Below are 26,107 nucleotides of genomic sequence, written 5' to 3'. Positions count from 1 at the left end.
ATTTTTTAATTTTTACTTTTTCTGTCTTTTTAACTGGATCTTTTATTGTTGGATCTTTTTTTTCTTTTTTTTTTTTGAGACAGAGTCTTGCTGTCACCCAGGCTGGAGTGCAGTGGCGCGATCTCGTCTCACTGCAGGCTCCACCCCCCGGGATTCACGCCATTCTCCTGCCTCAGCTTCCCGAGTAGCTGGGACTCCAGGTGCCCACCACCTCACGCGGCTAATTTTTTGTATTTTTAGTAGAGACGGGGTTTCACCGTGTTAACCAGGATGGTCTCGATCTCCTGACCTCGTGATCCACCTGCCTTGGCCTCCCAAAGCGCTGGGATTACAGGCGTGAGCCACTGCACCTGGCCCATTTTTTATTTTATTTTATTTTATTTTATTATTATTTTTTTGAGACAGAGTCTTTCTCTGTCCCCCAGGCTGGAGTGCAGTGGCGCGATCTCGGCTCACTGCAAGCTCCGCCTCCCAGGTTCATGCCATTCTCCTGCCTCAGCCTCCCGAGTAACTGGGACTACGGGTGCCCACCACCACGCCCGGCTAATTTTTTGTATTTTTAGTACAGACAGGGTTTCACCATGTTAGCCAGGATGGTCTCGATCTCCTGACCTCGTGGTCCACCTGCCTCAGCCTCCCAAAGTGCTGGGATTACAGGTGTGAGCCACTGCGCCTGGCCGGATCTTTATTTTTAAAAAATTCAACCTAAGAATTCTTTTTCATTAGTCAGTTTACTCATCTGTAAATATCCATTGAACTATTGTCTACTGGAACTTAATCTCCATATTATTTATTTTCCATTTGTTTCATTTTCCTACGTTCTTGTTTTACACTGGAGAAATCAAGTTTTCCTCTGCTGTTTTACAAGTTACACATTCTAATTTTGTCCTGTGGTAACATCTGCCAGGTCACACCGGGCTCACAGAACCTTATGCCTCGCAGCCGCCTCGTAGGCCCGTGGAAGGCATGTGCTCCACACGCTCCCCTTTGCACCCCCGCCAGCCCTGGAGTCTGAGCTCTCCTGCGGGGCGCTGGGGCCACCCGGTTTCCTGTCCATGTCTTGCTCTCTTATGGCTTCTTCTGAGCTCTTTCTCCTCCTTCCTTCGGTGACTCCCCCAAGACTTTCTGTGTGGGTCTCGGATAGAACGAGGCTGCATGTCTCACCTGTTTAGGAAGCCCTGTGCTTGTATCCCTGTAGGTATTTGGAGGTTTATGTTTAACATGTTTTGATATGAAGATGTAGAAGGATTTTGTGTAAGTTTGGCCTTATCCATATTCTGTCTTCATCAGCCTCCTCAAAGAACTTCATTCTGTCCTAAAGGAAGCAGTGGCAGCTTAAAGAGTGTGAGCATGTACCCACTTCACACAGACACACCCGGCCTGCCCCGCCCCACCCTGCCCCTGCCCTGGAGAAAGCGAGGCTCCTTCCTTCCCAGGATGCCCCTGGAGATGCCGGCCATAGAGCTTCAGTGAAACGTTTCCCTCTCTGGTCATAGAATTAGGAAACTATAGCTGTCCCAACTAAATTTCAGGACAAATTAGCCCATCTGGTCACACTCACAGTCACTGCCTCCACCAGAACTGATGCGGACCCCTGGGAACCGAGGCGTTTGCTCTGTGACTTGGGAAGGACAGCGGAAGGTATTTCCGCTTAGCTCTTGTGGCCAGATTTTTTTGTGAATGAAAATCTGCTGTGCATCTTGGACACCATCACATGCACTACCCTGTGTATTTCCATTTAAAACTCAGAGCCAGCGACAACATGACACCAATGCAACACAAGCAAGAGAGATCCTGCCCTGAAACTCACTGTTGTTTTAGGCTTTCGGCGGACCCTGCTATAAATGTGCAAATTTTATGCCCAGTCTGTGACCAGGGCTGAACCTCTTTCCTGAGGGGCTGGGGGACTCCTCCGAGGAGCAAGAACAGCCCGGCTGTCCACAGAGGAGCCCGTTTTTAGGGGTGGGAGCACAGGTCAGGCGCTCTCTCAGCAAAACTCCAGGACCCGGGCAAGCCATCACACTCATCACACTAGTATCCAGAGTGGCCGCAGGTCACTCATCTCTGCCACTTGCTGAGTGCTCCAGAGTCAAGGACTGTGGCCTGGCCAAGGGGACAGTGGCCTGTGGCCTCTGACTCTGAGCTTGGAGAAGGCTTGCTGCTCCAACATCACGTGGACAGAGGCAAGGAGGCATGTGGGATGGGAAATGCGGATAGAGACCAGCCTGCCCCAGGAGCAGGTGGGTCCACCAGAAATGCTCATGCATTTTCTGACCAGGACTTCCTTCCTGAGGTATGTGCAGAGTGACCCAAAACCCCCTCGTCCATGCCGTGACTCTGGGCCCTGGAGCCCACCCCCTTTCTGTAGAAAAGCCTATTCTGAAGGCATCTGTCATGAGAGCACCCGATGGCACTGTAGGATGCTGAGAGCAGCTGAGGCAGGAGGGCCGGCGGCTGTTCCCTCCCAGAGGCCCATCTCAGGTGGACGCCGGTGCACGACTTCCAGCCCAGGGGCTAATGTGTCTTCTGCAGTCCACGTGGCAGGCGTTGCCAGGGGAGCAGGCAGTGCAACTGTTGGACAGCAGGGGGTGTTTCTTCAACCCAGGCTGCCCCCCTCCTCCTGCCACAACATGGCCCCATTCATTCTGGAACGTGCAGACCAACTCCATCCGCCCATCCTCACGGTGTGCTGATCGCCAGGTCCAGAAGCATGCACCTACCTAGGGGCCTCTTCCTCCTCCTCTCTGGCGGGGGGCTGCTTTGGACCCTCATGCTAACCTCGCCCTGTGTGCCGTGCAGCTGGAGTCAAATGGAGGCGCAGAGACGCCATGGGGGGCGACAAGCCACACAGCAGGGTCCAAGGCAGCCACTCCCCACTCCCGCAGCATCCGTGCCCCACCCGGGTGCCAAGCCGCTGTGCCATGCATCCCCCCCACCCCCAACCTACTGCAGGCATGTGGGCCTTTGCCTCTTTTCCCAGGGGAACCAAAAACCCTGGGATCCAGAGGGTCATTGCCCAGATCTCTGGAGAGCAACTCCAGGGGCCTGGTCTCCAGGGGAGAAGAGGGAGTGGGGAGAGGCTTTTGGCCAGGCATGTGGCCCTCAGTGTCCCGAGCAGGTCGGGCAGCTGATATGTGCGTGGCTGGCGTAGCTCCGGCAGAGCCAGGCTCCCTGGAGGAGAGTGTGGCCTCCTTCCCAGCTGTCCGTTCTCCTGCCAAGACATGCAGGGAGCAGCCCTGAGACACGGGTCTCAGGCAAAGTGAGTGGCAGGCAGTGCTGTTCCCCGGGGACATGGCGGTGACCCGCTGGTCTGTGGCCCTAAGATGCTAGGGTGCCCACCTGGAGCTGTAAGCTGGCCTGGCAGACCTGGGAGGGCCCTATGGGCCCCTTTTGAAAGTTCCCTTTTCATGAATTTTACCCAGAATCGCCCCTGCACAGTGGCCCATGCTGCTTTTTGCTGTCTCCAGACAGTGCCAACAGAGACCACGAGTTGTCTAAACACCACCCCAGGCACTCAGCACTCAGTGCAGAGTCCTGGCCCGAGGGGCATGAGAACAGCATTCCTCACTTTAGGACCAGGAAACAGTTCCCATGCCTCCGAAACAGCGGAGACAGCTGCCACTTCTCGTCGCCCCAGCTCAGCTGTTGCGTGTCACTTTCCTTCCGGGGCCTCAGGGCCTTCTCCTGCCTTTTTTCCTCTGAAAGGCAGGAGAAGGGTGGGGTGTGGAGAGACCCAGAGGCTGTCCAGCTCGCAGGCCACTACCTGGCCCTGGCTTTCACCGTCCCAGCCTCCTAGCGGCCTCCTCAGCACCCACCAGCCTGCAGCCACCTGTGCTTGGGGTTCTCGGCACTTCCCCTTCCTGTGGGCTGAGCTCAGATGGGCTCTGGTCGGGAGCCGGCCCAGGAGGAAGGCCATGCGTCTCTGGGTCTCTTCTCGCGCAAGTGAGGCCTGTGTGCCCGCCTTGCGCGACGCAGCCTCCGGTAGGGACAGACCCACGTCTCTCAAAGCCTTATGCCCACAATGTGTTTCCCTTAAATTCCCTTCCTTGGGGCTCCAGCTTGCACCCCACTACTAGGTGACCCCTCTCAAGGGCTGGGATGGAGCCCACATTGGGCAACACTGACAGGCTGTAGCACACAGGCCTAGGCAGGCTCAGCAGTAGCAGGGGACCTGCCAGTGCCATTGGGGGAGGAGCCACAGGCGCCCAGAGGAGGTGCTGGCATGGAACAAGGGATCAGCCTGTGGTCAGCGCCCAGGCCCCCGAAGTCCCACCTCTCCTCTGCTCCAAAGGCCAGCAGGCGGGGCCTGAAGGATCTGGGGTTTCCTGCTGGCCCTGCCTCACCAGGCTGAGTGATGGGTGGCAGGACTGCCCAGAGCCCTGGAGCCTGCAGTGTCCAGTACCCTCCCCTCTTGTGCATCTGCCCAGTGGGGGGCTCCAGGCTCCCTGTGCCAGTGAGGCGTGGAAGGCAGCTGGACATAACAGGCCCAGAGCGTCCCCCTGTGGAGGGACCGTGGGAACCAGATCACCTGGGCCTCCCTCCCTGTACCCCATTGCTCTCCTGTTGTCACACTCAGTCCCATAAAGGCAGCCCAGGGGCCAGTGTGACCCCCAGGGCTGAGCTCCAGGAGCTCAGGGCTGGGGGTGTCCATTAGGAGACATTAGCAGGTGAGGGTTGACACAGGCTGGGGAGACGCAGTTGGGCGTGGCCTGTGAGCCTCACCGGCGTGGGGACGCTGGAAAGGTGCACGCAGCTTCTGGAGATTCGGGGTCAGGGGAGCCAAGTCACATTCGCTGTCACTGTCTGCACTAAAGGCCTGGGTGCCGTGCGACAGTGGTGGGAAAAGCCTTGCTCCCAAGAGACTTAGCAATAATTAGATGCATTTGAGAAGGGTTGATCTTGGGTGTGTGAGGACCCCTGTGGCAGCCAAAGGGGGTTCAGCAGAACAAGGGCCCTTGGCACAGCAGGAGTGAACCACAGAGAGCAGCGGAGGCCACAGGGAGATGGAAGGGCCCCTGTGCCACAGAATGGACTTGAGGCCTGAGCTGCCATCATGGCCAGGCCCTAATCAGCCCCAAGGCAGGCTCTGGAGAACCAGGGAAGGCGTGGGCTCACCGGCCCTTCCCAAAGCCCTAGGAAGCCAGGCAGGTGTGCCCAGGGGCACCCAGAGAGCCCGGAGCAGCCTGGAGAATGAGCCACCAGAGGCCAACTTGGTCAAGAGCTAGGCTGAGGCTCAGGTGCAGGAGAAGAAACCCACAGGGTGGCCAGAAAGCTGGGGACCAGCTCCGTCCCCTTTGTGCTCAGAGTTCTCATGCCCCCAGGCTGAGACGGGAGTGAGGGCCACACCTTCCCTGCAATAGGACAAGCTGTGTCCTCCCTGAGATTCCACCAGCTTCAAACCTCCAAGGCCGGGCACGGTGGCTCACGCCTGTAATCCCAGCACTTTGGGAGGCCGAGGTGGGTGGATCACGAGGTCAGAAGATCGAGACCATCCTGGTTAACACAGTGAAACCCCACCTCTACTAAAAATACAAAAAACTTAGCCGGGCATGGTGGCGGGCGCCTGTGGTCCCAGCTACTTGGGAGGCTGAGGCAGTAGAATGGTGTCAACCCGGGCGGCGGAGCTTGCAGTGAGCCAAGATCACACCACTGCGCTCCAGCCTGGGTGACAGAGCAAGACTCTGTCTCAAACAAAATAAATAAAAATTTAAAAAACCCTCCAAGTATGGTGCAGCTGCCTGAGGGGACGGAGCCCAGCCCAGGGGGCCCTGCCTCAGCACACACTAGGCCCTGGGAGGGGTTAAGCCTGGGAGGGGCAAGCAGGCCCCAGTCTCCCTCCCTTGGTTAATCACTGCAAGACCCTGGATGTTTCAGGAACTTTCCAGAAGCTCTGTTCGGGGCCAGAGCACGAGCAGCCCGTGGGGGAGGGGTGCAGGACCCAAGAGGGGCGTTCCTCATGCTGCACCCGGCAAACTCTGTCCACATGGTTTCCCTGCGGCCCAATCAGCCCAACGCAGAAAGAGAAATCCCGGCCAGGCTCGGCAAAACAGGTCAGGCGAGAAGGAGGGGCGGAGAGTGGTGAAGGCCAAGAGTGTTTTTACACACCAGTTACTGGGTTGACCTCAGATTAGCATCAGGTAGAAGAAGAATCCGGGGTCACAGGGAGTCACGCCTGGGGCAGCCGCCTTGACACACCCAGCTCCGTGCCTCCGACCTAGGACGGGCTGGGCTGGGTCTGTCTGCTGCCCTGGGGTCCTGGGTTCATGGCCAGTTCCCTGCCACCATCATCACTGAGGAGGGCTCAGCAGGAAAAGGACCAGTGAAGAAACCAGAGCCTGTAAAGTGGATATTCTGAGCTAGGGGCCAGCTCACCCTCCCTGCCCTGGGGACTGTGACCCACTCACACCTCCCTGCTTCGCCCGGGATACAGCCAGGGTCCTCCCAGCAGGGCCAGCTCAGGCCTCCCAGGCAAAGGGGCAGGCCCTTCACCCCCCAACCTCAGCTCACTTTTTCTGAAAATCTCCGCAGGCTTTGTCTCAGGAGGATCAAGCGGAGCAAAGCCCCCAGAATCCCTGAGCATTACAGAGGGACAACCAAGGCCTCTGGGTTTGAGGAGACGCCTCAGGGTCACAGTGGAGCACTGGGGCCTGGTCAGAGGACCAGCTTCCCAGCGGGAAGCCCTTTCCACGGGATACCCCACCCTCTGCGAGCCGGTGTGGGGGTGGGGGGAGGGAGTGGGGATGGGGGCGTTGGCTGGGACCAGGTCAGGCGGGCTTATTGTCGAGAGGCAAGGGGTGGGAGCCTTTGTGTGAAGAGGAGGAATTCCTCTGGGGATTGGAAGCAAAGGGAGCAGGCAGCATCCAGGGTCCCCTAGGACCCCAGCAGGGGGCCAGGAACTGTGTGACTGTGTGGCCCCAACGAGGCTGCAGGGAAAGGAAGGCTGGTTCTGGGTGTCTTGAGACCCCAAGAGTGGATCGGAGTGGAAGAAGCTGAGATGGGAAGAGGGGCCCAGGGCCAGGGCGGGAGTGTGTGGCTGCCCCCATGGGCAGTGCGCAACCCAGCCGAGAGTGTGTCGTTGCCAGTGTCCCCAAAGCACAGACGCTTCCCAGTCACCCAGGCTGCACGCAGACCACACAGGCTGGGCTCCAGCAGGAGGCCTTGGCCACCTGCTGACCTGCCCGGGTCAGCCTGTCCAGACTGCCCACCGGGCCGCACTCGGCCACGTGCTGCAGCCCTCTAGACCTCACCCCAGCCACAATGTGGCCACTCAGTGGACGCTGAGCTCACATCTTACCTTGATCTATTTTTTTTTTTTTTTTTTTTGAGATGGAGTTTGCCCTTGTCCGCCCAGGCTGGAGTGCAGTGGCGCGATCTTGGCTCACTGCAACCTCTGCCTCCCGGGTTCAAGCCACTCCGCTGCCTCAGCCTCCTGAGTAGCTGGGATTACAGGTGCCCACCACCACGCCCGGCTAATTTTTTGTATTTTTAGTAGAGACGGGGTTTCACCATGTTGGCCAGGCTAGACTTGAACTCCTGACATTAAGTGATCCACCCACCTCGGCCTCTCAAAGTGCTGGGATTACAGGCGTGAGCCACCAAGCCCGGCCCTTGCATGGATTTTTAATAACATTTTGCTGTTGTTTTACCAAAAAAAAAAAAAACTCACATTCTTAATTCAAAAAATGAAAAATAGAGAAAAACTGGCCAGATAAAGAAGATCCCCTACAACACCCCTCTGCGAAGATGGTTTTAGCTACCTGGCACTTAGGCCCCAGCCTCTGTGTGTGGCGCACTCCTGGGCCCTCGGCCTGTGCCCGGCCACGTGGTACCCACTAGCGCGGCCTTTCCTTTGGCCTCAAAAGCCTGGCGCTGCTGGCCCATCGGGGAGGCGAGGGGAGGCGGGGGCAGGCGATGTGTCTCAGACGGTAGGGACACCCGGGGCAGCCTGGGAGGAGGAGTTTTGAGTCAACCATTTACCCCAGCACCCCTGCCCCCTCCTGGGACCCATTACGAAATGGTCACAACAGGACCATTTTCAGAGGCAGATGTCCAGGTGCCCAGTGGAGGGGCAGGCCCAGGCCCTGCCAAGCAGGACCCACTGAGCAAGGCGAGGCCACAGCCCTCTGGTCACTCCAGGAGGATCCTTTGGCCTTCATGGACTCCTGGAGGAAAGCCAGGCCAAGGGTCACAGGGCCCCCGCTGGCCGGGGACGCAGAAGCGCTGCCCATGTGCAGTGCGTGTGAGCACAGCCTCCTGCTCCTCCTGCGCTCCTGACGCATGCTTTTCTTTTCTCTTTACCTGACAGAGCTCCCAGCTCCTCCAGCAGCCCACAGGAGCCCCGTCAAGACGCAAGCAGGCGTTGCCACCCCAGGGATGAAGACGGCAGCCCAGGCAAAGGTCAAGCCCACAGGAGCCTCCCGGTCTCATCCTGCAAAAGCTAAAAGCTGCCAGAGGCCCCCCAAGATCCGTAACAACATTATGGACACTTCCTCCCCCCCGTCCCGCCCCGCCCCACCCGGGGTGCCTGTGCTTTCACCTACGTGTTGGGGGTGTGTGGGCACAGCGTGCAGGGTGGAGGCAGGGAGCTGCAGGGCAGGCTCCCAAATGCTGCTGAGGCGACCCTGCTGACTGAAGGCCTCCCTGAGCACAGGGCCCATTAAAACCAGGTTCCTCCCTGGGGCATCTGCTTGGCCGCAGCGTTGTTTATCTGTCCTACTTGAGAAATGCAGTATCAAGTGCCTGTGCCAGAGCCTGGCCTGCCCGTGTCACCACGCACAGCCATCTGCACACCAGTGGTGTTGGGGGCAGTGTGGCCTTCCTCAGAGCATGGTAGCAGGCAGGGGGCAGATCAGAAAGCCCACCCACAAAGCAGGCATCTCCTAAGAGTACCATGGGAGGGGCCCTCCCAGAAGGAGTGAGAGCCTTTGATCCCAGAGAACCTGGCCAAGGTGACCCCCGGAAGCCAGGTGGGCACCTGGGCCTCACGCAGGTTGGGGTGCGCATGTCAGGTGCTGACAGGGTGGGGACCCACCCGGGACAGCGGTCACTGCTGGGCCTTCCACGCCCACCCCCACGAAGGATAACAGCAAGATGTCCCTGCCACCTGAGTGCCCGGGGCCAGGTACCTGCAAGGATGAGAAACGCACATGTAAACTGACGCCCGTCCGCCCGGAACACACTGCACTACCCCGCCAAAAAGCACTTCCAAGAGTCCTCTCGTGTCCTCCACACGGACACAGTGCTCTGCAACTGGCAGGACGGTGACTGGGGGGGTTCATCACACGGACACAGGGCTCTGCAACCGGCAGGAGGGTAACTGGGGGGCGTTCATCACACAGACACAGGGCTCTGCAACCGGCAGGATGGCGACTGGGGGGGGTTCATATCCCACTCCCACTCCTCCAGAGCCCAGTCTCTGCCCCCCCGCCCAGCACCCAGGCGTGGTCACACTCTGCCCACAGCAGAGTGCAGGGGTGGAGGCAGCCGGTACCCAGCTGGGTGAATTGACGGGCCTTGCCGTATACCCTCGGGCCACCTTTCTGAACTGGGCAGACAGCTTCTCTGGGAAGACGATGGGAGAACGCCGCTCCCAGCCCTAACCTGCCGTGCCACCTTGGCAAATCGTGGGACCTTTGCAGCTTTGGTTTGCACCCCCGTGTAAAATATAGACAGTGCCATCGGCTGGCCTAGCTCACAGGTGTGCGGGCTGGATAAACGTGACAAGCAGAGACCACATCACACAGACAAAGGCTCTGGTCCCTAGGGCAGGGGCGTTTGAAGTTAGCGTCCCTCACTTGCTCCATGGGAATCCAGGCGGAGTTGGGGATGGGCTGGGGGGCTCTCAGTGCTCTGTGGTCTCCCATACATGTCCCCTGGAATCGAGCCATGGCCCTGTGAGGTTTTTTTGTTTCTTTTTTTGAGACAGAGTCTCGCTCTGTCGCCCAGGCTGGAATGCAGTGGCGCGATCTCGGCTCACTGCAACCTCTGCCTCCTTGGTTCAAGCTATTCTCCAGCCTCAGCCTCCCGAGTAGCTGGGACTACAGGCACGCGCCACCACACTGGGCTAATGTTTGTATTTTTAGTAGAGACGGAGTTTCACTATGTTTGCCAGGCTTGTCTACAACTCTTGACCTCGTGATTTGCCAGCCTTGGCCTCCCAAAGTGCTGGGATTACAGGCGTGAGCCACCAAGCCCGGCCGCTGCCGCTCACTTTCTGTAGAAGCCCTCAGGGTGCTGGACGAGTCTCCAACCTCCTTGGGAGCCGGCTAGGGCTCCCCTGTAGCTGGCCCAGCCCCCGACAGGCTGCAGAGAGCAGGGCCCTGCTGGCCGCTGACCACCAGCACTGGCAGCCAGGGCCACCTGGGAGGTTTGGAGCATGGAGAGCCGGAGCTGTGTGCCCGCATGCCTGAGGCTGACACAGGGCCTCACTCACCCTGAATCAGAAGAACCCCCAGTGCGGGGCCAGCCCCCAGCCCTGTCTTCCCTTGTCCTTCCTTGACCCTCAGTCCCACCGCGCGTGAACCACAGCCCCAGAAGGGAAAAGACGCGGAGTGGCCGCCTGACCCTCAGGCCTGCTCTCAGGAGAGGGAGGAAGCCGGGCACTTGCAGAGGGGACAGGGGCCCCAGTCTCCGGTTCCCCTTCAGCGGCCCGGGCTTCCTGAGCCCTCAAAGTAGGACATGCAGCCAGAGACACCTGTGGCCTCACAAGGCCCGCTTGCCCCCCATGGGGTGCGTGGCCCCGCAGGCGCGAAGCGGTCAGAAAAGGGAGGCCGCGCTTCAGGGCTCAGGCCACCCAAGGGGCAACGATTCGAGGAGAGGAATCACTCGGGAGGGAGGGAGCGCGCGAGGGCCGGGCTGAGCCCCCGCCCGTGGGTGCGCGCCTAGAAAACTCGCAGCCTCCGCCCAGGGAAGCTGGGCAGCGGCTCCCTTTGTTCGCACCACAGCAGGTGGGTGTCCCGGCCGACCCCGCTCGCCACGTGGCCGCGCCCCTCCCCTCAGCCGAGCTCCAGCGGCCTGGAGTGCGCTCGCCCGTTCGGCCCTGCGCCTCGTCCCGGTCCCCGGGAGGCTGCCAAGGACGGGCCGTCGGGTGGGTGGACGTCCGTCTGGGGTCTGGGTTCCCAGCCGGCCCCGCGAGGAAAACGGGAGGCGCTGCGATGACCGACAGTAACCCCGGCCGGGGCGCCCGCGGCCGGGTCAACGCCCGCACTCGCGCCGCGGCCCGCGAGGCATCCGGGACCGCCCCGCCGCCCGCCCATCACCCTATCGCCTAGCAACGCCCACCCGCGCGCCGCCATTGGGCCGGCGCGAACACCCCTGGCGCCCGATTGGCTGCTGCTGCCGCCGCGCCACGCCCTCAGCCAGCTCCGCGCGGGCAGCGACAGCGGCGTAGAGTCGGCGGCCGAAGTGCGGGCACGCGGGTCCGTCAGTCCGTCCTTCCGCGCGCCTGTGAGTCCCAGCGCCCCGCCGCAGCCGGCTGGACCCCCGGTGTGGCCACAGTGTAGTCCCCAGTGTGGCCCAAGCATTCCCATCCCGCACACGTGGCCCCGGCGGACACAGGAGTCGGGGAAGGCCCCAGAGGCGCGCCGCGGGCGCGGTCCCAGCCGCGTGTGCATCGGGGCCCGCGGGGCGGGAAGCGGAAGTCGGGGGGCGGTGGTTTCCCGCCCGCCCCGCCCCCGGCGCTCCCCAGGCCCAGCCCCACCCCACCCCCGGCGCGTTCCCGCGCAGGGTCCCGGCTCGGGCGGCGGCGCGCACGGGCATCACCCCACCGGCGGCGGCGCGCCGGGTCCCGGGGCGCAGCCCCGACGCTCATTGGCCTGGGCGGCGCAGCCAAGCTGTCAGCCCATGTGGCGTGGCCGCCCGGGGATGGCCGCGGTTTAAATAGCGTCGGCGCCGGCCTAGAGGGAGCCAGAGAGACGGCAGCGGCCCCGGCCTCCCTCTCCGCCGCGCTTCAGCCTCCCGCTCCGCCGCGCTCCAGCCTCGCTCTCCGCCGCCCGCACCGCCGCCCGCGCCCTCACCAGGTACGAGCAGCCGGCGCTGTGGCCGGGGCGCGGGTCGTGGTCGGGGCTGGGCCCGGGGTCCCCGGGGCGGCCTGGCTCCTCATCCTCCGCTCTCGGGGCGCGCGTGGCCTGGCCCCGTATCCAGGGGTCGCCTGCGCGGCCTGTCCGGGTCTCGGTGTTCGAGCCCCTTCGGAGGCGCCCGGGGCCCCGCGGAGTAGGTGGGCGGATGGCGGGGGAAGGACGCCGGGGAGCGCCGCCAACAGCCGCCTTCGCTTCCCGGGGGGGAGGCCGCGGACCCTGAAGGGCCTGGAGGAGCCCCCGGCTCGGCCTCCCCGCGCCCACAAAGGCGCCGCCGCATCCTCCTCCTGGGGCCGCCCCGTAGCCGAGGCCCAGCCCGAAGGGGACGCCGCGAGGGAAGGGGGAGGGAGCAGGGACCGCGCCGGGACCGGCATCCCCATCACGTGGCGCTACCCGGCCGAAGCGCAGGGGTCCCGAGCAGCCCCCTCCCGGGGCGAAGGGAGGCCGGGCGCGCCGCGGTGTTCCCACCCCCTGCCTGGCCGTCGACCACGCGTGAATAGCAAGCGGCGAGGACCCAGCGTGCGCGCCTGGAGCCAGCCCGGGGCAGCCAAGCCTGTGTGAATCGCGGTGGGTGGGAAGGCGGCCACCACCCTGCCGGTACGGCCCGAGGGAGGCCGCACTGCCGAGAGGCGGCGCGCGCATCAGGCCCTGAGGCCTCATGCAAGTGGCCAGACCAGCGCTGGCCTCCGCCCCCTCCCCCCAGGGCTGCATCAGCCCCCATGCTGGATGAGGAGCCGGCGGCCTGGGCACCTGTGCGGGATCTTAGGGACCTGGGCTCCAGGGAGGGCCTGCTGTGGTGTGGCTCGGTATGGGGAGGCAAGCGTCTGTGGGTTCACCCGCGCAGGTGAGGGGTGCTAGGCAACACCTGCGTGTCCTGGCCAGGAGTGGTTCTCCAGGTTGGACCCTGCTGGAGGGGTTGGACTGGCTGGGTCGGTCCACAGTGGGGCAGGGGCCACCTTTCCCCCAGAGCACAGGCTATCCCCATTTCGTCCCTCCCCAGCTCTGGGGCTCTTGGGCTGGCCTGGACAGCGGGCCCCCACCCCAACACGGGTGAGCATGGGTGCTGAGTACCCCCCTCTAGGGCTCCCTGCCACCTCCATGCCCCAGCTTTGGGACTCTGCCTCTCCGTTTCCTTGATGGCCCTTAGCAGGCTTGCCACCTAAGGCCTCGTCCCCATCTCGGGTGACCCTGCCTGCTCCTCACTGTGAGCCCCCGGGTGCCCTAAGGATGGCCTGGGACAAGCTCCAGGAGCCTTGGAAGGCTGAGGCTCAGCCGGGTGGAAGCCGACACAGGCACAGAAACCACTAACTGCTGGGGAGCTCCAGTGGGGTACCCCAGCCAATACCCTGAACTGAATGGGTCAGGGCCCAGAGGCGGGCCTGTTCCCAGAGCACGCAGCCCCTCTCAGCGAGAGCAGGGTCAGGGCCCGCACGGACCCTCAGGGTGGCGTTTGGCCCCATGGGTGTCCGTCCACCTGTTCTGGGTGCTGAGGCTGCTGACGGGGGTGTCGTGGCTGGGATGTGTGGGGCACTCACACCGCCCGCCTTGCAGAGCAGCCATGGAGGAGGTGGTGATTGCCGGCATGTCCGGGAAGCTGCCGGAGTCAGAGAACTTGCAGGAGTTCTGGGACAACCTCATCGGCGGTGTGGACATGGTCACGGACGACGACCGTCGCTGGAAGGCGGGTATGTGGCTGCGGGGCTCCCCGTGCCTGGGGTGGGAAGCTCCATCTCCACCTTTGTCCTCACACCAGCCTCCCTGCCTTGCTGTGTCCTTACCACCCAGGCACTGGCCTGAGGCCAGTCCCAGCTGCAGAGCCACTGGTCACCCATGGGCGAGGCCAAGCTGCAGCCTCCTTCCTGGACATTGCACCAGAGTGGCCTAGAAAATGCACCCAGCCCACCAGGAGGTTCTCCCAACGGCTGCAAGGCCAACGGGAGGCTCCCCCAACGGGTGCAAGGCCGAGGGCTGGCCCAGGCAGGGCCCATCTGCTTGTTACGGAGGAGCCGAGCTCAGAGGATGGGTGACGGGCTGGGGTCTCTCAGCCATGGGGAGGGTGCGGGGGGCCAGAGCCCTTCCAGCCGTGCTGCCCCCGCCCGTGTCTGTCCTGAGCTGGCAGGTTGCATACCAGCTGTGCTCCGGGAGCCTGGAGCAACTGCCCCACACCCAGTAGGCTCTTCCACAGAGCAGCTCTACCTGCCAGGCAAGCTGTGAGTCAGCATGATGGAGCCGAGGCACCAGCCAGGCAGACGGTCCCCCAGCCTCACTCCCACCCAGCTCTCTCTGCTCTGCGGCCCATCTCAGGATTGGGGCTTGGGTCTTGTGCAGCAGACCTAGTCGTACCAGTCCCCGATTTGGGGCCATGGTCTTCCCCTCCTGGGGAGCCTGTTCCATTGTTTGGGCCTCCCAGGCATAGCAGAGAGTCCTTAATTCCACCATGGCCCTTCCAGGGGCCTGCAGCACCCCACAGGGCCCCCACCTCTGGGCAGCTTCCGTTAGAGTTAAACACCTGCCTGTCCCACAGGGCTCTACGGCCTGCCCCGGCGGTCCGGCAAGCTGAAGGACCTGTCTAGGTTTGATGCCTCCTTCTTCGGAGTCCACCCCAAGCAGGCACACACGATGGACCCTCAGCTGCGGCTGCTGCTGGAGGTCACCTATGAAGCCATCGTGGACGGAGGTGGGTCGGGCATTCGCAGCTGCTGCGCCGAGGGCTCCTGCTGCCCACGTGGAACAGGCAGTGTTCTCTCTTCTTGGTTCTGGTAGAACCAGGTGGCTGGGACCACCTACCCTCCCCGGCTGTGCCCCTGGCCTGGCCAATGGGCTCAGGGAAGTGTGGGTCACGGGGTAGGCCACAGTTTCACAACTGCACCCCAGAGGTGTCGCGGGTGTGCCCTGACCTGAGCGTACCAGTTTTCTCGCTTCTGATGTATGGCTGGTGCTGGGGCTGGGGCCAGGGCAAGAGGTTCTTGAGGGGCCCTCTGGGCCCCCACCCCCGCCAGCCAAGCAGCGGACAGCACCGGCCCTGCTGTCTCTCCCCTCCCACCCTCCCCACTACCCTAGCCCACATCCCCCCACCCCAGGCATTTCCACCCCATCCCACCAGCCTGGCCCTCGCTCTGGATGGCATTTGACCTCGGACAAGCGCCACGCCGTCTCGTTTTTTATTTTTTATTTATTTTTAAGACAGAGTCTCACTCTGTCACCAGGTTGGAGTGCAGTGGCGCGATCTCGGCTCACTGCAAGCTCTGCTTCCCGGGTTCACGCCATTCTCCTGCCTCAGCCTCCTGCGTAGCTGGGATTACAGGCGCCCGCCACCACGCCCGGCTAATTTTTGTATTTTTAGTAGAGACGGGGTTTCACCGTGTTTGCCAGGGTGGTCTCGATCTCTTGACCTCGTGATCCACCCGTCTCAGCCTCCCAAAGTGCTGGGATTGCAGGCGTGAGCCACCGCGCCCAGCCATGCCGTTTCTTAAGGTCCAGGCGCTTGCTCCCTGGCGGAGAAGGACCTCCTGCTGGGGAGGCTGAGCCCCGGGCTGCCCTTGGGTGTGAGCGGTTCACACACCCACCCACCCTAGGGCAGAGCCAGCCCACCAGGGGCGAGGAGGAGCCCTGCTGGCCGAGAGGCAGAAGCCCTTCTCCTGCGCCCTTCCTGCTGCCAGGCCCCAACTGAAGACTAAGGTTCTGCTCCCCGGGGGTGGCCAGTGTCCCTCTCTCCTTTCCGAGCCTGGACACTTGGCCTTTGTCTCCTCGGCTCCTTATCACGGCCTGTCCTGGCGCAGGCTGCCCTTGGCGCTGGAGAGGCCACTGGCCAACGAGCTCATCAGAGCTTGCCGGTGACACCAGGGGCCAAAGGCGTTGCCTACGGACAATGCTGCCCTCTGTCCTTCCCGGAGCCACTCTGGCCACGCCTGGTGCCCTCCCCTGGGCCCGCCGGCCCCCTCCGCCTCCTTCCCTCTGTGACCTGGTTCTTGTTCCAGGCCTCACCTGGGCTGGCTGCTGGCCACAGGCTCTGCTCCGGCCCCTCTGCAGGACACCTCACCCTCCTTAGGCCCCTTCCAGGGTCCCACTGGGATGGACCCTTCCTCACCCCAAGCCAGTGAGGCCGAGATGGGACCTTCACCCCAGAGCTGGGTGGGTGGGTGGGCTGGCTGCACCGTGGGGCCCACCATGGTATCTTGACCACTGTTTGTGGCAGGCATCAACCCAGATTCACTTCGAGGGACACACACTGGCGTCTGGGTGGGCGTGAGCGGCTCTGAGACCTCGGAGGCCCTGAGCCGAGACCCTGAAACACTCGTGGGCTACAGCATGGTGGGCTGCCAGCGAGCCATGATGGCCAACCGGCTCTCCTTCTTCTTCGACTTCAGAGGTGGGTCCTGCCCAGCCTCCTGCGATGGTGGGTGGCCTTCAGGTCCCCACATGCTGAGCAGAAACCACGTGGTGTGGGCTCACTCCGTGTAGTGTGTGTCCAGCCTGGTGGCAGGAAGTGTGCTCAGGGGTCTTGTGTGCTCACAGCCCCACATGAGCCGCAGCGCCCTTCCTTGCAGGGCCCAGCATCGCCCTGGACACGGCCTGCTCCTCCAGCCTGATGGCCCTGCAGAACGCCTACCAGGCCATCCACAGCGGGCAGTGCCCTGCCGCCATCGTGGGGGGCATCAACATCCTGCTGAAGCCCAACACCTCCGTGCAGTTCTTGAGGCTGGGGATGCTCAGCCCCGAGGGCACCTGCAAGGCCTTTGATGCAGCAGGTGAGTGTGCGGCCGCGAGGCCGGGGCAGGTGGGACAGTGGCACAGGACGGCCCCCCACACCCGCCCCACGCTGTGCAGGATCCTGCCAGCTCCTGGGATCCCCCACCCAAGCACCCACCCCACACCCCAGAGCTCCTCCCGGTGGGGTGGGGGCCAGCGTGGGGCTGAGCCCGGGGCCTGAGGTGCTGCTCCACCCAGGGGACGGGTACTGCCGCTCGGAGGGTGTGGTGGCCGTCCTGCTGACCAAGAAGTCCCTGGCCCGGCGGGTGTATGCCACCATCCTGAACGCCGGCACCAATACAGATGGCTTCAAGGAGCAAGGTGGGTTCTGCTGGGGTGCCGGGGGGCAGGTGGGAGCCGGGGCTGGGGCCGCAGCACTGAGCCGAGCCCTCCGCAGGCGTGACCTTCCCCTCAGGGGATATCCAGGAGCAGCTCATCCGTTCGTTGTACCAGTCAGCCGGAGTGGCCCCTGAGTCGTTTGAGTACATCGAAGCCCACGGCACAGGCACCAAGGTGATGCGCGTCCCCCCTCCCCAACTCACCACCCCACGACCCTAACCTACGCCCATGCCTGGAGAGGTGACCTGGCCAGAGCCCCTCACCCCCCATGTTCCCACAGGTGGGCGACCCCCAGGAGCTGAATGGCATCACCCGAGCCCTGTGCGCCACCCGCCAGGAGCCGCTGCTCATCGGCTCCACCAAGTCCAACATGGGGCACCCGGAGCCAGTCTCGGGGCTGGCAGCCCTGGCCAAGGTAGGTGGGGCTGGGCTTGGGGGTCCCTCAGGCCCCTGCTCCCTGGGACTGGGTTGCATCATGGCTGGGCACGGCTGCTTCCTGTTTGCCAAGTGGAGGTGGGGGCTTCCCCACCAAGAGCCCCTGTCCCCCGGGCTATGCTGCGGGTCTGAGCAGAGGCACTGAGGCTGATAGCAGGGAGAGCTCGTAGCCAGGCTCGCTGGGCCTTCCTTGGGGGTCTCATGCCCTGCAGAGCCCATGCCGGACACAGTCGAGCTGGAGGAGCCCCTTGGGTGGGAAGAGCGAGGCAGGAGCAGGCCTGGGGGGTCCACGGCAGCATCAGGGTCTCCCGTGTCGCCCACCCGTCCCTACAGCTTCCTGACCCACTAGCCGAGACCTGAGGCCCTTCAGAGAGACCAGGCACAGGAGCCCCGACACCCACAGTCACTCACGCCCTCTGCCCCCCAACTTCTGCAGCCTCTGAGATGCAACATCTGGGCCAAGGGGGCCTTAGTGTTCAGGCCACAGCCAGGCTTTGGTGGGTCCGCATCAGGCTGGGAGGCAGCAAGGCCCGAAGGGGAGGTCTTGGACCAAGCTGAAGGCAGGGCCACGGCGGCTCAGTCATTGGACCCCTGTGCCATGGCAAAATTAGGTTGGGGGCAGGAAGTGCATCGGAGAGGGCCCTGGAGTCTTGGGGAGGTGCCTGCTCCCAGCTCAGGCAGCAGTACAGGGAGTGGGGCGGCTGCCCACTCACCACGTACCTCCGCAGGTGTTGCTGTCCCTAGAGCACGGGCTCTGGGCCCCCAACCTGCACTTCCACAGCCCCAGCCCTGAGATCCCAGCGCTGTCGGATGGGCGGCTGCAAGTGGTGGCCCAGCCCCTGCCCGTCCGTGGCGGCAACGTGGGCATCAACTCCTTTGGCTTCGGGGGCTCCAACGTGCATGTCATCCTGAGGCCCAACACGCAGCCGCCCCCGGCACCCGCCCCACACGCCACCCTGCCCCGTCTGCTGCGGGCCAGCGGACGCACCCCCGAGGCCGTGCAGAAGCTGCTGGAGCAGGGCCTCCAGCACAGCCAGGACCTGGCTTTCCTGAGTATGCTGAACGACATCGCGGCCGTCCCCACCACCGCCATGCCCTTCCGTGGCTACGCCGTGCTGGGTGGTGAGCGCGGTGGCCCAGAGGTGCAGCAGGTGCCCGCTGGCAAGCGCCCGCTCTGGTTCATCTGCTCTGGTGAGCCCACACTCTGCCCCCAAGGTGGTCCCTTTCCTGGGGAGAGGCAGGCGAGCTGGAGCTGGTGGTCCCCTGAGGTGCTCTCTGGGACAGGGATGGGCACACAGTGGGGCGGGATGGGGCTGAGCCTCATGACATGCTCTCTGGGACAGGGATGGGCACACAGTGGCGTGGGATGGGGCTGAGCCTCATGCGCCTGGACCGCTTCCGAGATTCCATCCTGCGCTCCGATGAGGCTGTGAAGCCGTTTGGCCTGAAAGTGTCACAGCTGCTGCTGAGCATGGACGAGGGCACCTTTGATGACATTGTCCATTCCTTCGTGAGCCTGACCGCCATCCAGGTAGGGCCCAGCCTTCCAGCCTGTGAGCAACGCCAGCCCCAGGGCTCTGGCTTTCCCTGGAGCCCAGGAGCTGCAGTCTCGAGTCCAGGGTCCCTGACAGCCCCTTTGCTGGGCAGAGCCTTGTGCTGGGGGCAGGACGGGAGGGGAGGAGGGTCTCAGTGGGGCTGTGCTGGGGCCATAGGGGCTTCTTTCCTATCAGGAGACCTGGGAGGGTCGATGGGGTGCGGGGGTGGAGATGGTCCAGTGGGGCCGGGGGCCGCCCCCAACAGCTGCACCTGCTGGAGGTTGCGACCTGAGTGTCCTGTTCCCACCCCAGATAGGCCTCATAGACCTACTGAGTTGCGTGGGGCTGAGGCCAGATGGCATCATCGGCCACTCCCTGGGGGAGGTGGCCTGTGGCTATGCCGACGGCTGCCTGTCCCAGGAGGAGGCTGTCCTCGCTGCCTACTGGAGGGGACAGTGCATCAAAGAAGCCCATCTCCCGCCGGGCGCCATGGCAGCCGTGGGTAGGTGTCCCCGAGGTCTCCTGGAGGGGCCCCCAGCACCTCCAAGAAAGCAGGCTGCCTTCTCGCTGTGGGGTCCTCACCTGCAGCCCTGGCCGGGCCCCCGTAAGATAGAGTGGCCCCTGCTGGCCCGCTGACACCCAGCTCAGACACAGCCGTGCACGAGTCCCCGTGCAGCTGCCCCACTGGGCACACACCTGGCAGCCTTGGGCCTAGGCACGTGCCCACGGGCATCAGGCCTGCGTGGAGCCCCCGTGTGATGAGGATACAGCCCCAGCATAGCAAGAACCCAGGGGCTCTGGTGAAGCCAACACACAGGTCGTCAGGGTTCCCTCAGACTGGTGCTCTCCGTTGGCACCCATCTCTGAGCCCCGTGGGCCACACGTGGGCAGGGCCTGGAAAGAACCAAGGCTGCAGAGGACTGAGGGGGCTACCATCTGGGAACCGGGCTCCCAGGAGCTGCCCCTGGAGTGGTAGCTCTGTAATGACACCTCCACCCACGGGTCAAACACAGCAGGGAGCGAACCTTTCTCATGAAGGCTCCAAGGCTGCCATTACCACGCCTGTCATTACTGCCCCCAGCTGCAGGCGGTGTCCTGGGTGGGTGGGTGGCTGGGAGCAGCTCGGTCCCCACGCTAAGCCTCCGAGGCTGGCTCTGCCATAGGCTTGTCCTGGGAGGAATGTAAACAGCGCTGCCCCCCGGGCGTGGTGCCCGCCTGCCACAACTCCAAGGACACAGTCACCATCTCGGGACCTCAGGTGGGTGCCACGGCCTGGGCGGGCTCCTCTGTCCCCTGCGCCTGCCATTGCAAGTCTACGACGCCCCACCAGGCTCTGAGGGGCCTGGGGCATGGGGCAGGCTTGTCCCCACGTCCCTTGCCCATTCCCTCTCGGTTCCCTCGGGGTGAGGTGGGCACGTCCTACCTCTCCGAGCCTGAGGTGGGTGCCCAGCCAGGATGCTGATTCAGGCTCCCACGATGCCCAGGCCCCAGTGTTTGAGTTCGTGGAGCAGCTGAGGAAGGAGGGTGTGTTTGCCAAGGAGGTGCGGACCGGCGGTATGGCCTTCCACTCCTACTTCATGGAGGCCATCGCACCCCCACTGCTGCAGGCGCTCAAGAAGGTGGGCTAACACAGCCTAGGAGGGTGCGGGGCGGGCCGGGGGGCCCACAACCCAGCACTGACCCGGCCCCTCATGCAGGTGATCCGGGAGCCAAAGCCACGTTCAGCCCGCTGGCTCAGCACCTCTATCCCCGAGGCCCAGTGGCACGGCAGCCTGGCACGCACGTCCTCCGCCGAGTACAATGTCAACAACCTGGTGAGCCCTGTGCTGTTCCAGGAGGCCCTGTGGCACGTGCCTGAGCATGCAGTAGTGCTGGAGATCGCGCCCCATGCCCTGCTGCAGGTAGGCCCAGCCTGGGGGCAGCAGGCACCGGGAGCCTGGGATGGGCACCTCAGCTGAGCACCAAGGGAGCCCACCTGCCCTGCCGCCCCCAGGCTGTCCTGAAGCGTGGCCTGAAGCCGAGCTGCACCATCATCCCCCTGATGAAAAAGGATCACAGGGACAACCTGGAGTTCTTCCTCGCCGGCATCGGCAGGCTGCACCTCTCAGGGTGGGTCCCTTCCCAGCCCGGGTCTCGTCTCCTGGAGTCGGGGACGGCATGGGGTGGGTGAGCAGGGCTGCGGGCCCCTCACTGACCCAGCCCAGTGGCAGCAGCAGCCCTGGATGGTCCACCACAGGGAGTGGGTGGGCTGAACCCAGAGCCCCTGGACCCCAGTGACGGGTGTGCTGCCCGTGCCTCCCCTCTCTGTAGCATTGACGCCAACCCCAATGCCTTGTTCCCACCTGTGGAGTTTCCAGCTCCCCGAGGAACCCCCCTCATCTCCCCACTCATCAAGTGGGACCACAGCCTGACCTGGGACGTGCCGGCCGCCGAGGACTTCCCCAACGGCTCTGGCTCCCCCTCGGCCGCCGTCTACAACATCGGTGAGCAGGGACCCGGCGGGTGGGCAGGCTCTCCCCTCCCCACAGATGCCAGCTCTGTGCTGAGGCCCGTGCCCTCCCGCAGACACCAGCTCCGAGTCTCCTGACCACTACCTGGTGGACCACACCCTCGATGGTCGTGTCATCTTCCCCGCCACCGGCTACCTGAGCATAGTGTGGAAGACGCTGGCCCGCGCCCTGGGCCTGGCCATTGAGCAGCTGCCCGTGGTGTTTGAGGACGTGGTGCTGCACCAGGCCACCATCCTGCCCAAGACTGGTGAGGGGCACCCCAGGACCGAGGCGGGGGTAGCTGGGGGCGGGTGCTGCCCTCTGATCTCCGGCTCTCCTGCTCTGCAGGGACTGTGTCCCTGGAGGTACGGCTCCTGGAGGCCTCCCGCGCCTTTGAGGTATCAGAGAATGGCAACCTGATAGTGAGTGGTAAGCAGGGCCGGTGGCACGGGAGCTGCGGAGGCTGTGCCCACTGGCCATGCCACCCGTCCTCAGGCCCTTCCGCACCTGCCTTCCCACAGGGAAGGTGTACCAGTGGGATGACCCTGACCCCAGGCTCTTCGACCTCCCGGAGAGCCCCACCCCCAACCCCGCGGAGCCCCTCTTCCTGGCCCAGGCTGAAGTTTACAGGGAGCTGCGTCTGCGCGGCTACGACTACGGCCCTCACTTCCAGGGCATCCTGGAGGCCAGCCTGGAAGGTGGGTACTGACTGCACTGCTGCCCAAGCCACCGGGGAGGGCGGTCGTCATTGTGGGGACCACAGAGGGCACCCATGGCTGGGCATGCAGCCTGGGAGGGAGCAGAGGGGCCCGGCGGGCTCTGGGAGGTGGCCCCAGGGACCTGGGAGTTCCACAGCACCAACCAGGCCCTGTGTGCAGGTGACTCAGGGAGGCTGCTGTGGAAGGATAACTGGGTGAGCTTCATGGACACCATGCTGCAGATGTCCATCCTGGGCTTGGCCAAGCACGGCCTGCACCTGCCCACCCGCATCACCGCCATCCACATTGACCCTGCCACCCACAGGCAGAAACTATACACGCTGCAGGACAAGGCCCAAGGTAGCCCCGCCCCGGCCCCAGCCCAGTGCCCCCAGCCAACTGTGCCGCACTCACCCAGCCTATCTTCACAGTGGCTGACGTGGTGGTGAGCAGGTGGCTGAGCGTCACAGTGGCCGGAGGCGTCCACATCTCCCGGCTCCACACTGAGTCCGCCCCACGGCGGCAGCAGGAGCAGCAGGTGCCCGTCCTGGAGAAGTTTTGCTTCACTCCCCACATGGAGGAGGGATGCCTGTCTGAGCGCACTGCCCTGCAGGAGGAGCTGCAACTGTGCAAGGGTGAGGTCCCGGCCCTGCTGGCTTCGGACACCTCTGGCGATGGGGAGTGATTGCCTCCCCTTCATGTTGACCCCAGACTTGCTTCTCCACGGGGCCCCCTTTGGAGTCAGCAACCCTAGCCCAACTCTCCGGCCAGAGCTCACGACAGCAGCCTCCCTCCCTTCCCCAGCCCCCAGCCTTTCTTGTCCCTGGTCACCATTCCTCAGTCTTGAAGGGGTACTTGGGGGCAAAGATGACAGATTCAGCCCAAGGTGACACCTTGGCTAGGCACAGAGTAGCCCCTGCAGCTGAATGCAGCCCCTCACTGTGTCCACGGTGGGCAGGAGTCAACATCCCAATGATGGGCAGCCCCCTCCTCAACCCTCAGCTATTTCTCATCCTGTGGGCAGAGCTGGGTGGTGGCCCCAGGACAGAGTGGGTCTAAGAGCCCATGCCAGGCAGATGCCCTGGGGCTTTGGGAACACCAGGCCTGCCTCCTTCCCTCCCCAGGGCTGGCGCAGGCACTGCAGACCAAGGTGACCCAGCAGGGGCTGAAGATGGCAGTGCCCGGACTGGATGGGGCCCAGGTCCCCCGGGATCCCTCACAGCAGGAACTGCCCCGGCTGTTGTGGGCTGCCTGCAGGCTTCAGCTCAACGGGAACCTGCAGCTGGAGCTGGCACAGGTGCTGGCCCAGGAGAGGCCCAAGCTGCCAGAGGACCCTCTGCTCAGCGGCCTCCTGGACTCCCCGGCACTCAAGGCCTGCCTGGACACTGCCTTTGAGAATATGCCCAGCCCGAAGATGAAGGTGGTGGAGGTGGGTGCCTCCTGGGCAGCCAGGCCTCTGCCCTGAACATCGTAGGACCCACCCCAACATCAGTTGCAGGAGACAGCACAGACACGGCGCAGGCCCTGGGCGGTGGGTGGGGCCGGCCAGTTCCCTGTGTGGTTCTCTGCAGGCGTCCTGTGCGGTCCACACAGCCACTGTGGAGGGCCCGCCCGTGGGCTCCAAGAGGTGCACCCTAGGCAGGACCCCAGGGACAAGACCAGTGGCATGTGTGCGTGCCCACGGCTGGCACCGTCATCAGGTTGATGGGGAAGCCTTTCTGCCAGACTGTGGCCTCATGGACATTTTGCCCAGCCCCAAGTCAGGGGCACCTGCCTGGTGTGGGGCTGATTCCAGAATTTACTCCCTACAGGTGCTGGCTGGCCACGGTCACCTGTATTCCCGCATCCCAGGCCTGCTCAGCCCCCATCCCCTGCTGCAGCTGAGCTACACGGCCACTGACCGCCACCCCCAGGCCCTGGAGGCTGCCCAGGCCGAGCTGCAGCAGCACGACATTGCCCAGGGCCAGTGGGACCCCGCAGACCCTGTCCCCAGCGCCCTGGGCAGCGCTGACCTCCTGGTGTGCAACTGTGCTGTGGCTGCCCTCGGGGACCCGGCCTCAGCTCTCAGCAACATGGTGGCTGCCCTGAGAGAAGGGGGCTTCCTGCTGCTGCACACACTGCTCCGGGGGCACCCCCTGGGGGACACCATGGCCTTCCTCACCTCCGCTGAGCCGCAGTATGGCCAGGGCATCCTGAGCCAGGTGCGGCCGCCGGGCAGGGGGACGGGGTGGGGGCTGGGTGAGGGCCAGGCCGGCAGGGTGCTGACCACCACCCCCACAGGACGCGTGGGAGAGCCTCTTCTCCAGGGTTTCGCTGCGCCTGGTGGGCCTGAAGAAGTCCTTCTACGGCTCCACACTCTTCCTGTGCCGCCGGCCCGCCCCGCAGGGCAGCCCCATCTTCCTGCCCGTGGACGACACCAGCTTCCGATGGGTGGAGTCTCTGAAGGTCAGGCCCCGCCCCACCTCCAGGCCCCGCCCCACCTCCCAACTTGCCCAGTGTGGCCTGACCCTCCCCGACCCGCTGTAGGGCATCCTGGCTGACGAAGACTCCTCCCAGCCTGTGTGGCTGAAGGCCATCAACTGTGCCACCTCGGGCGTGGTGGGCTTGGTGAACTGTCTCCGCCAAGAGTTCGGCGGGCACCGCCTCCGGTAGGAGCACAGCCCCTCACCACTTCCCCTTCCCCACCAGCCTCCACCTCCCCATCCTGAGCTCCCCACCTCTGCCCCCAGGTGTGTGCTGCTCTCCAACCTGAGCAGCACCTCCCGCGTCCCGGAGGTGGACCCGGGCTCCGCAGAACTGCAGAAGGTGTTGCAGGGAGACCTGGTGATGAACGTCTACCGCGATGGGGCCTGGGGGGCCTTCCGCCACTTCCCGCTGGAGGAGGGTGAGCCCCCGACACTGCCCTGCGCCTCCTGGGAGACCGCACCTGAAGGCCCCGCAGCAGCCCCACCTCCCTGTTTCCCTAGACAAGCCTGAGGAGCTGACGGCACACGCCTTTGTGACCACCCTCACCCGGGGGGACCTGTCCTCCATCCGCTGGGTCTGCTCCTCGCTGCGCCACGCCCAGCCCACCCACCCTGGCGCCCAGCTCTGCACAGTCTACTACGCCTCCCTCAACTTCCGCGACATCATGCTGGCCACTGGCAAGCTGTCCCCTGATGCCATCCCAGGTATGTGTGGTATGGGGCTGTGGGAGTGGACTGGGCCGGGGAGCAGAGACCCCAGCAGCCAGAACCTGCCTGGGAGCCCCTTGGGAGGGAAGGGCGGGCGGTGAGGGGCTCAGTGCTGTCTCCCTCAGGGAAGTGGACCTCCCAGGACAGCCTGTTAGGCATGGAGTTCTCAGGCCGAGATGCCAGCGGCAAGCGTGTGATGGGACTGGTGCCTGCCGAGGGCCTGGCCACCTCTGTCTTGCTGTCACCAGACTTCCTCTGGGATGTGCCCTCCAACTGGTGAGTGTGTCGAGGATGTGAGCCTGGGTCCCAAGTGGATGGCGGCCAGGCCTGTGCTGACCCACCTGCTGCATCCCCAGGACCCTGGAAGAGGCGGCCTCAGTGCCTGTTGTCTACAGCACAGCCTACTACGCACTGGTGGTGCGCGGGCGGGTGCGCCCCGGGGAGACGGTGCTCATCCACTCAGGCTCAGGCGGCGTGGGCCAGGCCGCCATCGCCATCGCCCTCAGTCTGGGCTGCCGCGTCTTCACCACCGTGGGTAAGGCCCCGCCCCCTGAGCCGCCCGCTGCCCTCCTGGCCCCGCCACCCCCACTCACCAGCTGCGCCTCCTCTCTTCAC

At 63.9% G+C, this 26,107-nt stretch overlaps 2 protein-coding genes across 3 annotated transcripts in view; both read left to right on the top strand.

The window, feature by feature from the left end:
• The window catches only part of CCDC57 (coiled-coil domain containing 57), a 35,365-nt gene extending 26,493 nt beyond the window's left edge, over positions 1–8,872 (top strand). Inside the window, exon 5 of the mRNA XM_058428791.1 lies at positions 8,306–8,872. Coding sequence (XP_058284774.1) covers positions 8,306–8,628 — 323 coding nt within the window. The 3' untranslated portion in view covers positions 8,629–8,872. The remainder of the gene's footprint in view (positions 1–8,305) is intronic.
• A 2,937-nt stretch (positions 8,873–11,809) lies between these two features.
• Positions 11,810–26,107, top strand: part of FASN (fatty acid synthase) — a 19,633-nt gene continuing 5,335 nt past the window's right edge. The window contains exons 1-29 of one of the 2 annotated variants that reach the window (XM_032176600.3): positions 11,810–12,017; positions 13,631–13,759; positions 14,599–14,751; positions 16,270–16,443; positions 16,622–16,822; positions 17,022–17,144; positions 17,221–17,336; positions 17,443–17,577; positions 18,326–18,788; positions 18,941–19,128; positions 19,445–19,634; positions 20,296–20,390; positions 20,617–20,751; positions 20,830–21,033; positions 21,126–21,241; positions 21,443–21,615; positions 21,698–21,889; positions 21,970–22,050; positions 22,143–22,319; positions 22,500–22,679; positions 22,751–22,954; positions 23,444–23,748; positions 24,131–24,520; positions 24,600–24,764; positions 24,846–24,967; positions 25,049–25,203; positions 25,286–25,489; positions 25,618–25,768; positions 25,849–26,027. In XM_032176600.3, coding sequence (XP_032032491.1) covers positions 13,633–13,759; positions 14,599–14,751; positions 16,270–16,443; positions 16,622–16,822; positions 17,022–17,144; positions 17,221–17,336; positions 17,443–17,577; positions 18,326–18,788; positions 18,941–19,128; positions 19,445–19,634; positions 20,296–20,390; positions 20,617–20,751; positions 20,830–21,033; positions 21,126–21,241; positions 21,443–21,615; positions 21,698–21,889; positions 21,970–22,050; positions 22,143–22,319; positions 22,500–22,679; positions 22,751–22,954; positions 23,444–23,748; positions 24,131–24,520; positions 24,600–24,764; positions 24,846–24,967; positions 25,049–25,203; positions 25,286–25,489; positions 25,618–25,768; positions 25,849–26,027 — 5,098 coding nt within the window. In that variant the 5' untranslated portion in view covers positions 11,810–12,017; positions 13,631–13,632. Of the gene's footprint in view, positions 12,018–13,625; positions 13,760–14,598; positions 14,752–16,269; positions 16,444–16,621; positions 16,823–17,021; positions 17,145–17,220; positions 17,337–17,442; positions 17,578–18,325; positions 18,789–18,940; positions 19,129–19,444; positions 19,635–20,295; positions 20,391–20,616; positions 20,752–20,829; positions 21,034–21,125; positions 21,242–21,442; positions 21,616–21,697; positions 21,890–21,969; positions 22,051–22,142; positions 22,320–22,499; positions 22,680–22,750; positions 22,955–23,443; positions 23,749–24,130; positions 24,521–24,599; positions 24,765–24,845; positions 24,968–25,048; positions 25,204–25,285; positions 25,490–25,617; positions 25,769–25,848; positions 26,028–26,107 lie in introns of both variants that reach the window. The other variant, XM_032176599.3, reaches the window with a different exon arrangement.

The sequence above is a fragment of the Hylobates moloch genome, unplaced genomic scaffold (assembly GCF_009828535.3).
Source record: "Hylobates moloch isolate HMO894 unplaced genomic scaffold, HMol_V3 SCAFFOLD_15, whole genome shotgun sequence".
Lineage (NCBI taxonomy): Eukaryota > Metazoa > Chordata > Mammalia > Primates > Hylobatidae > Hylobates > Hylobates moloch.
The sequence above is the reverse complement of the archived record's forward strand: the minus strand, read 5'-3'. Positions and strand labels throughout refer to the sequence as shown.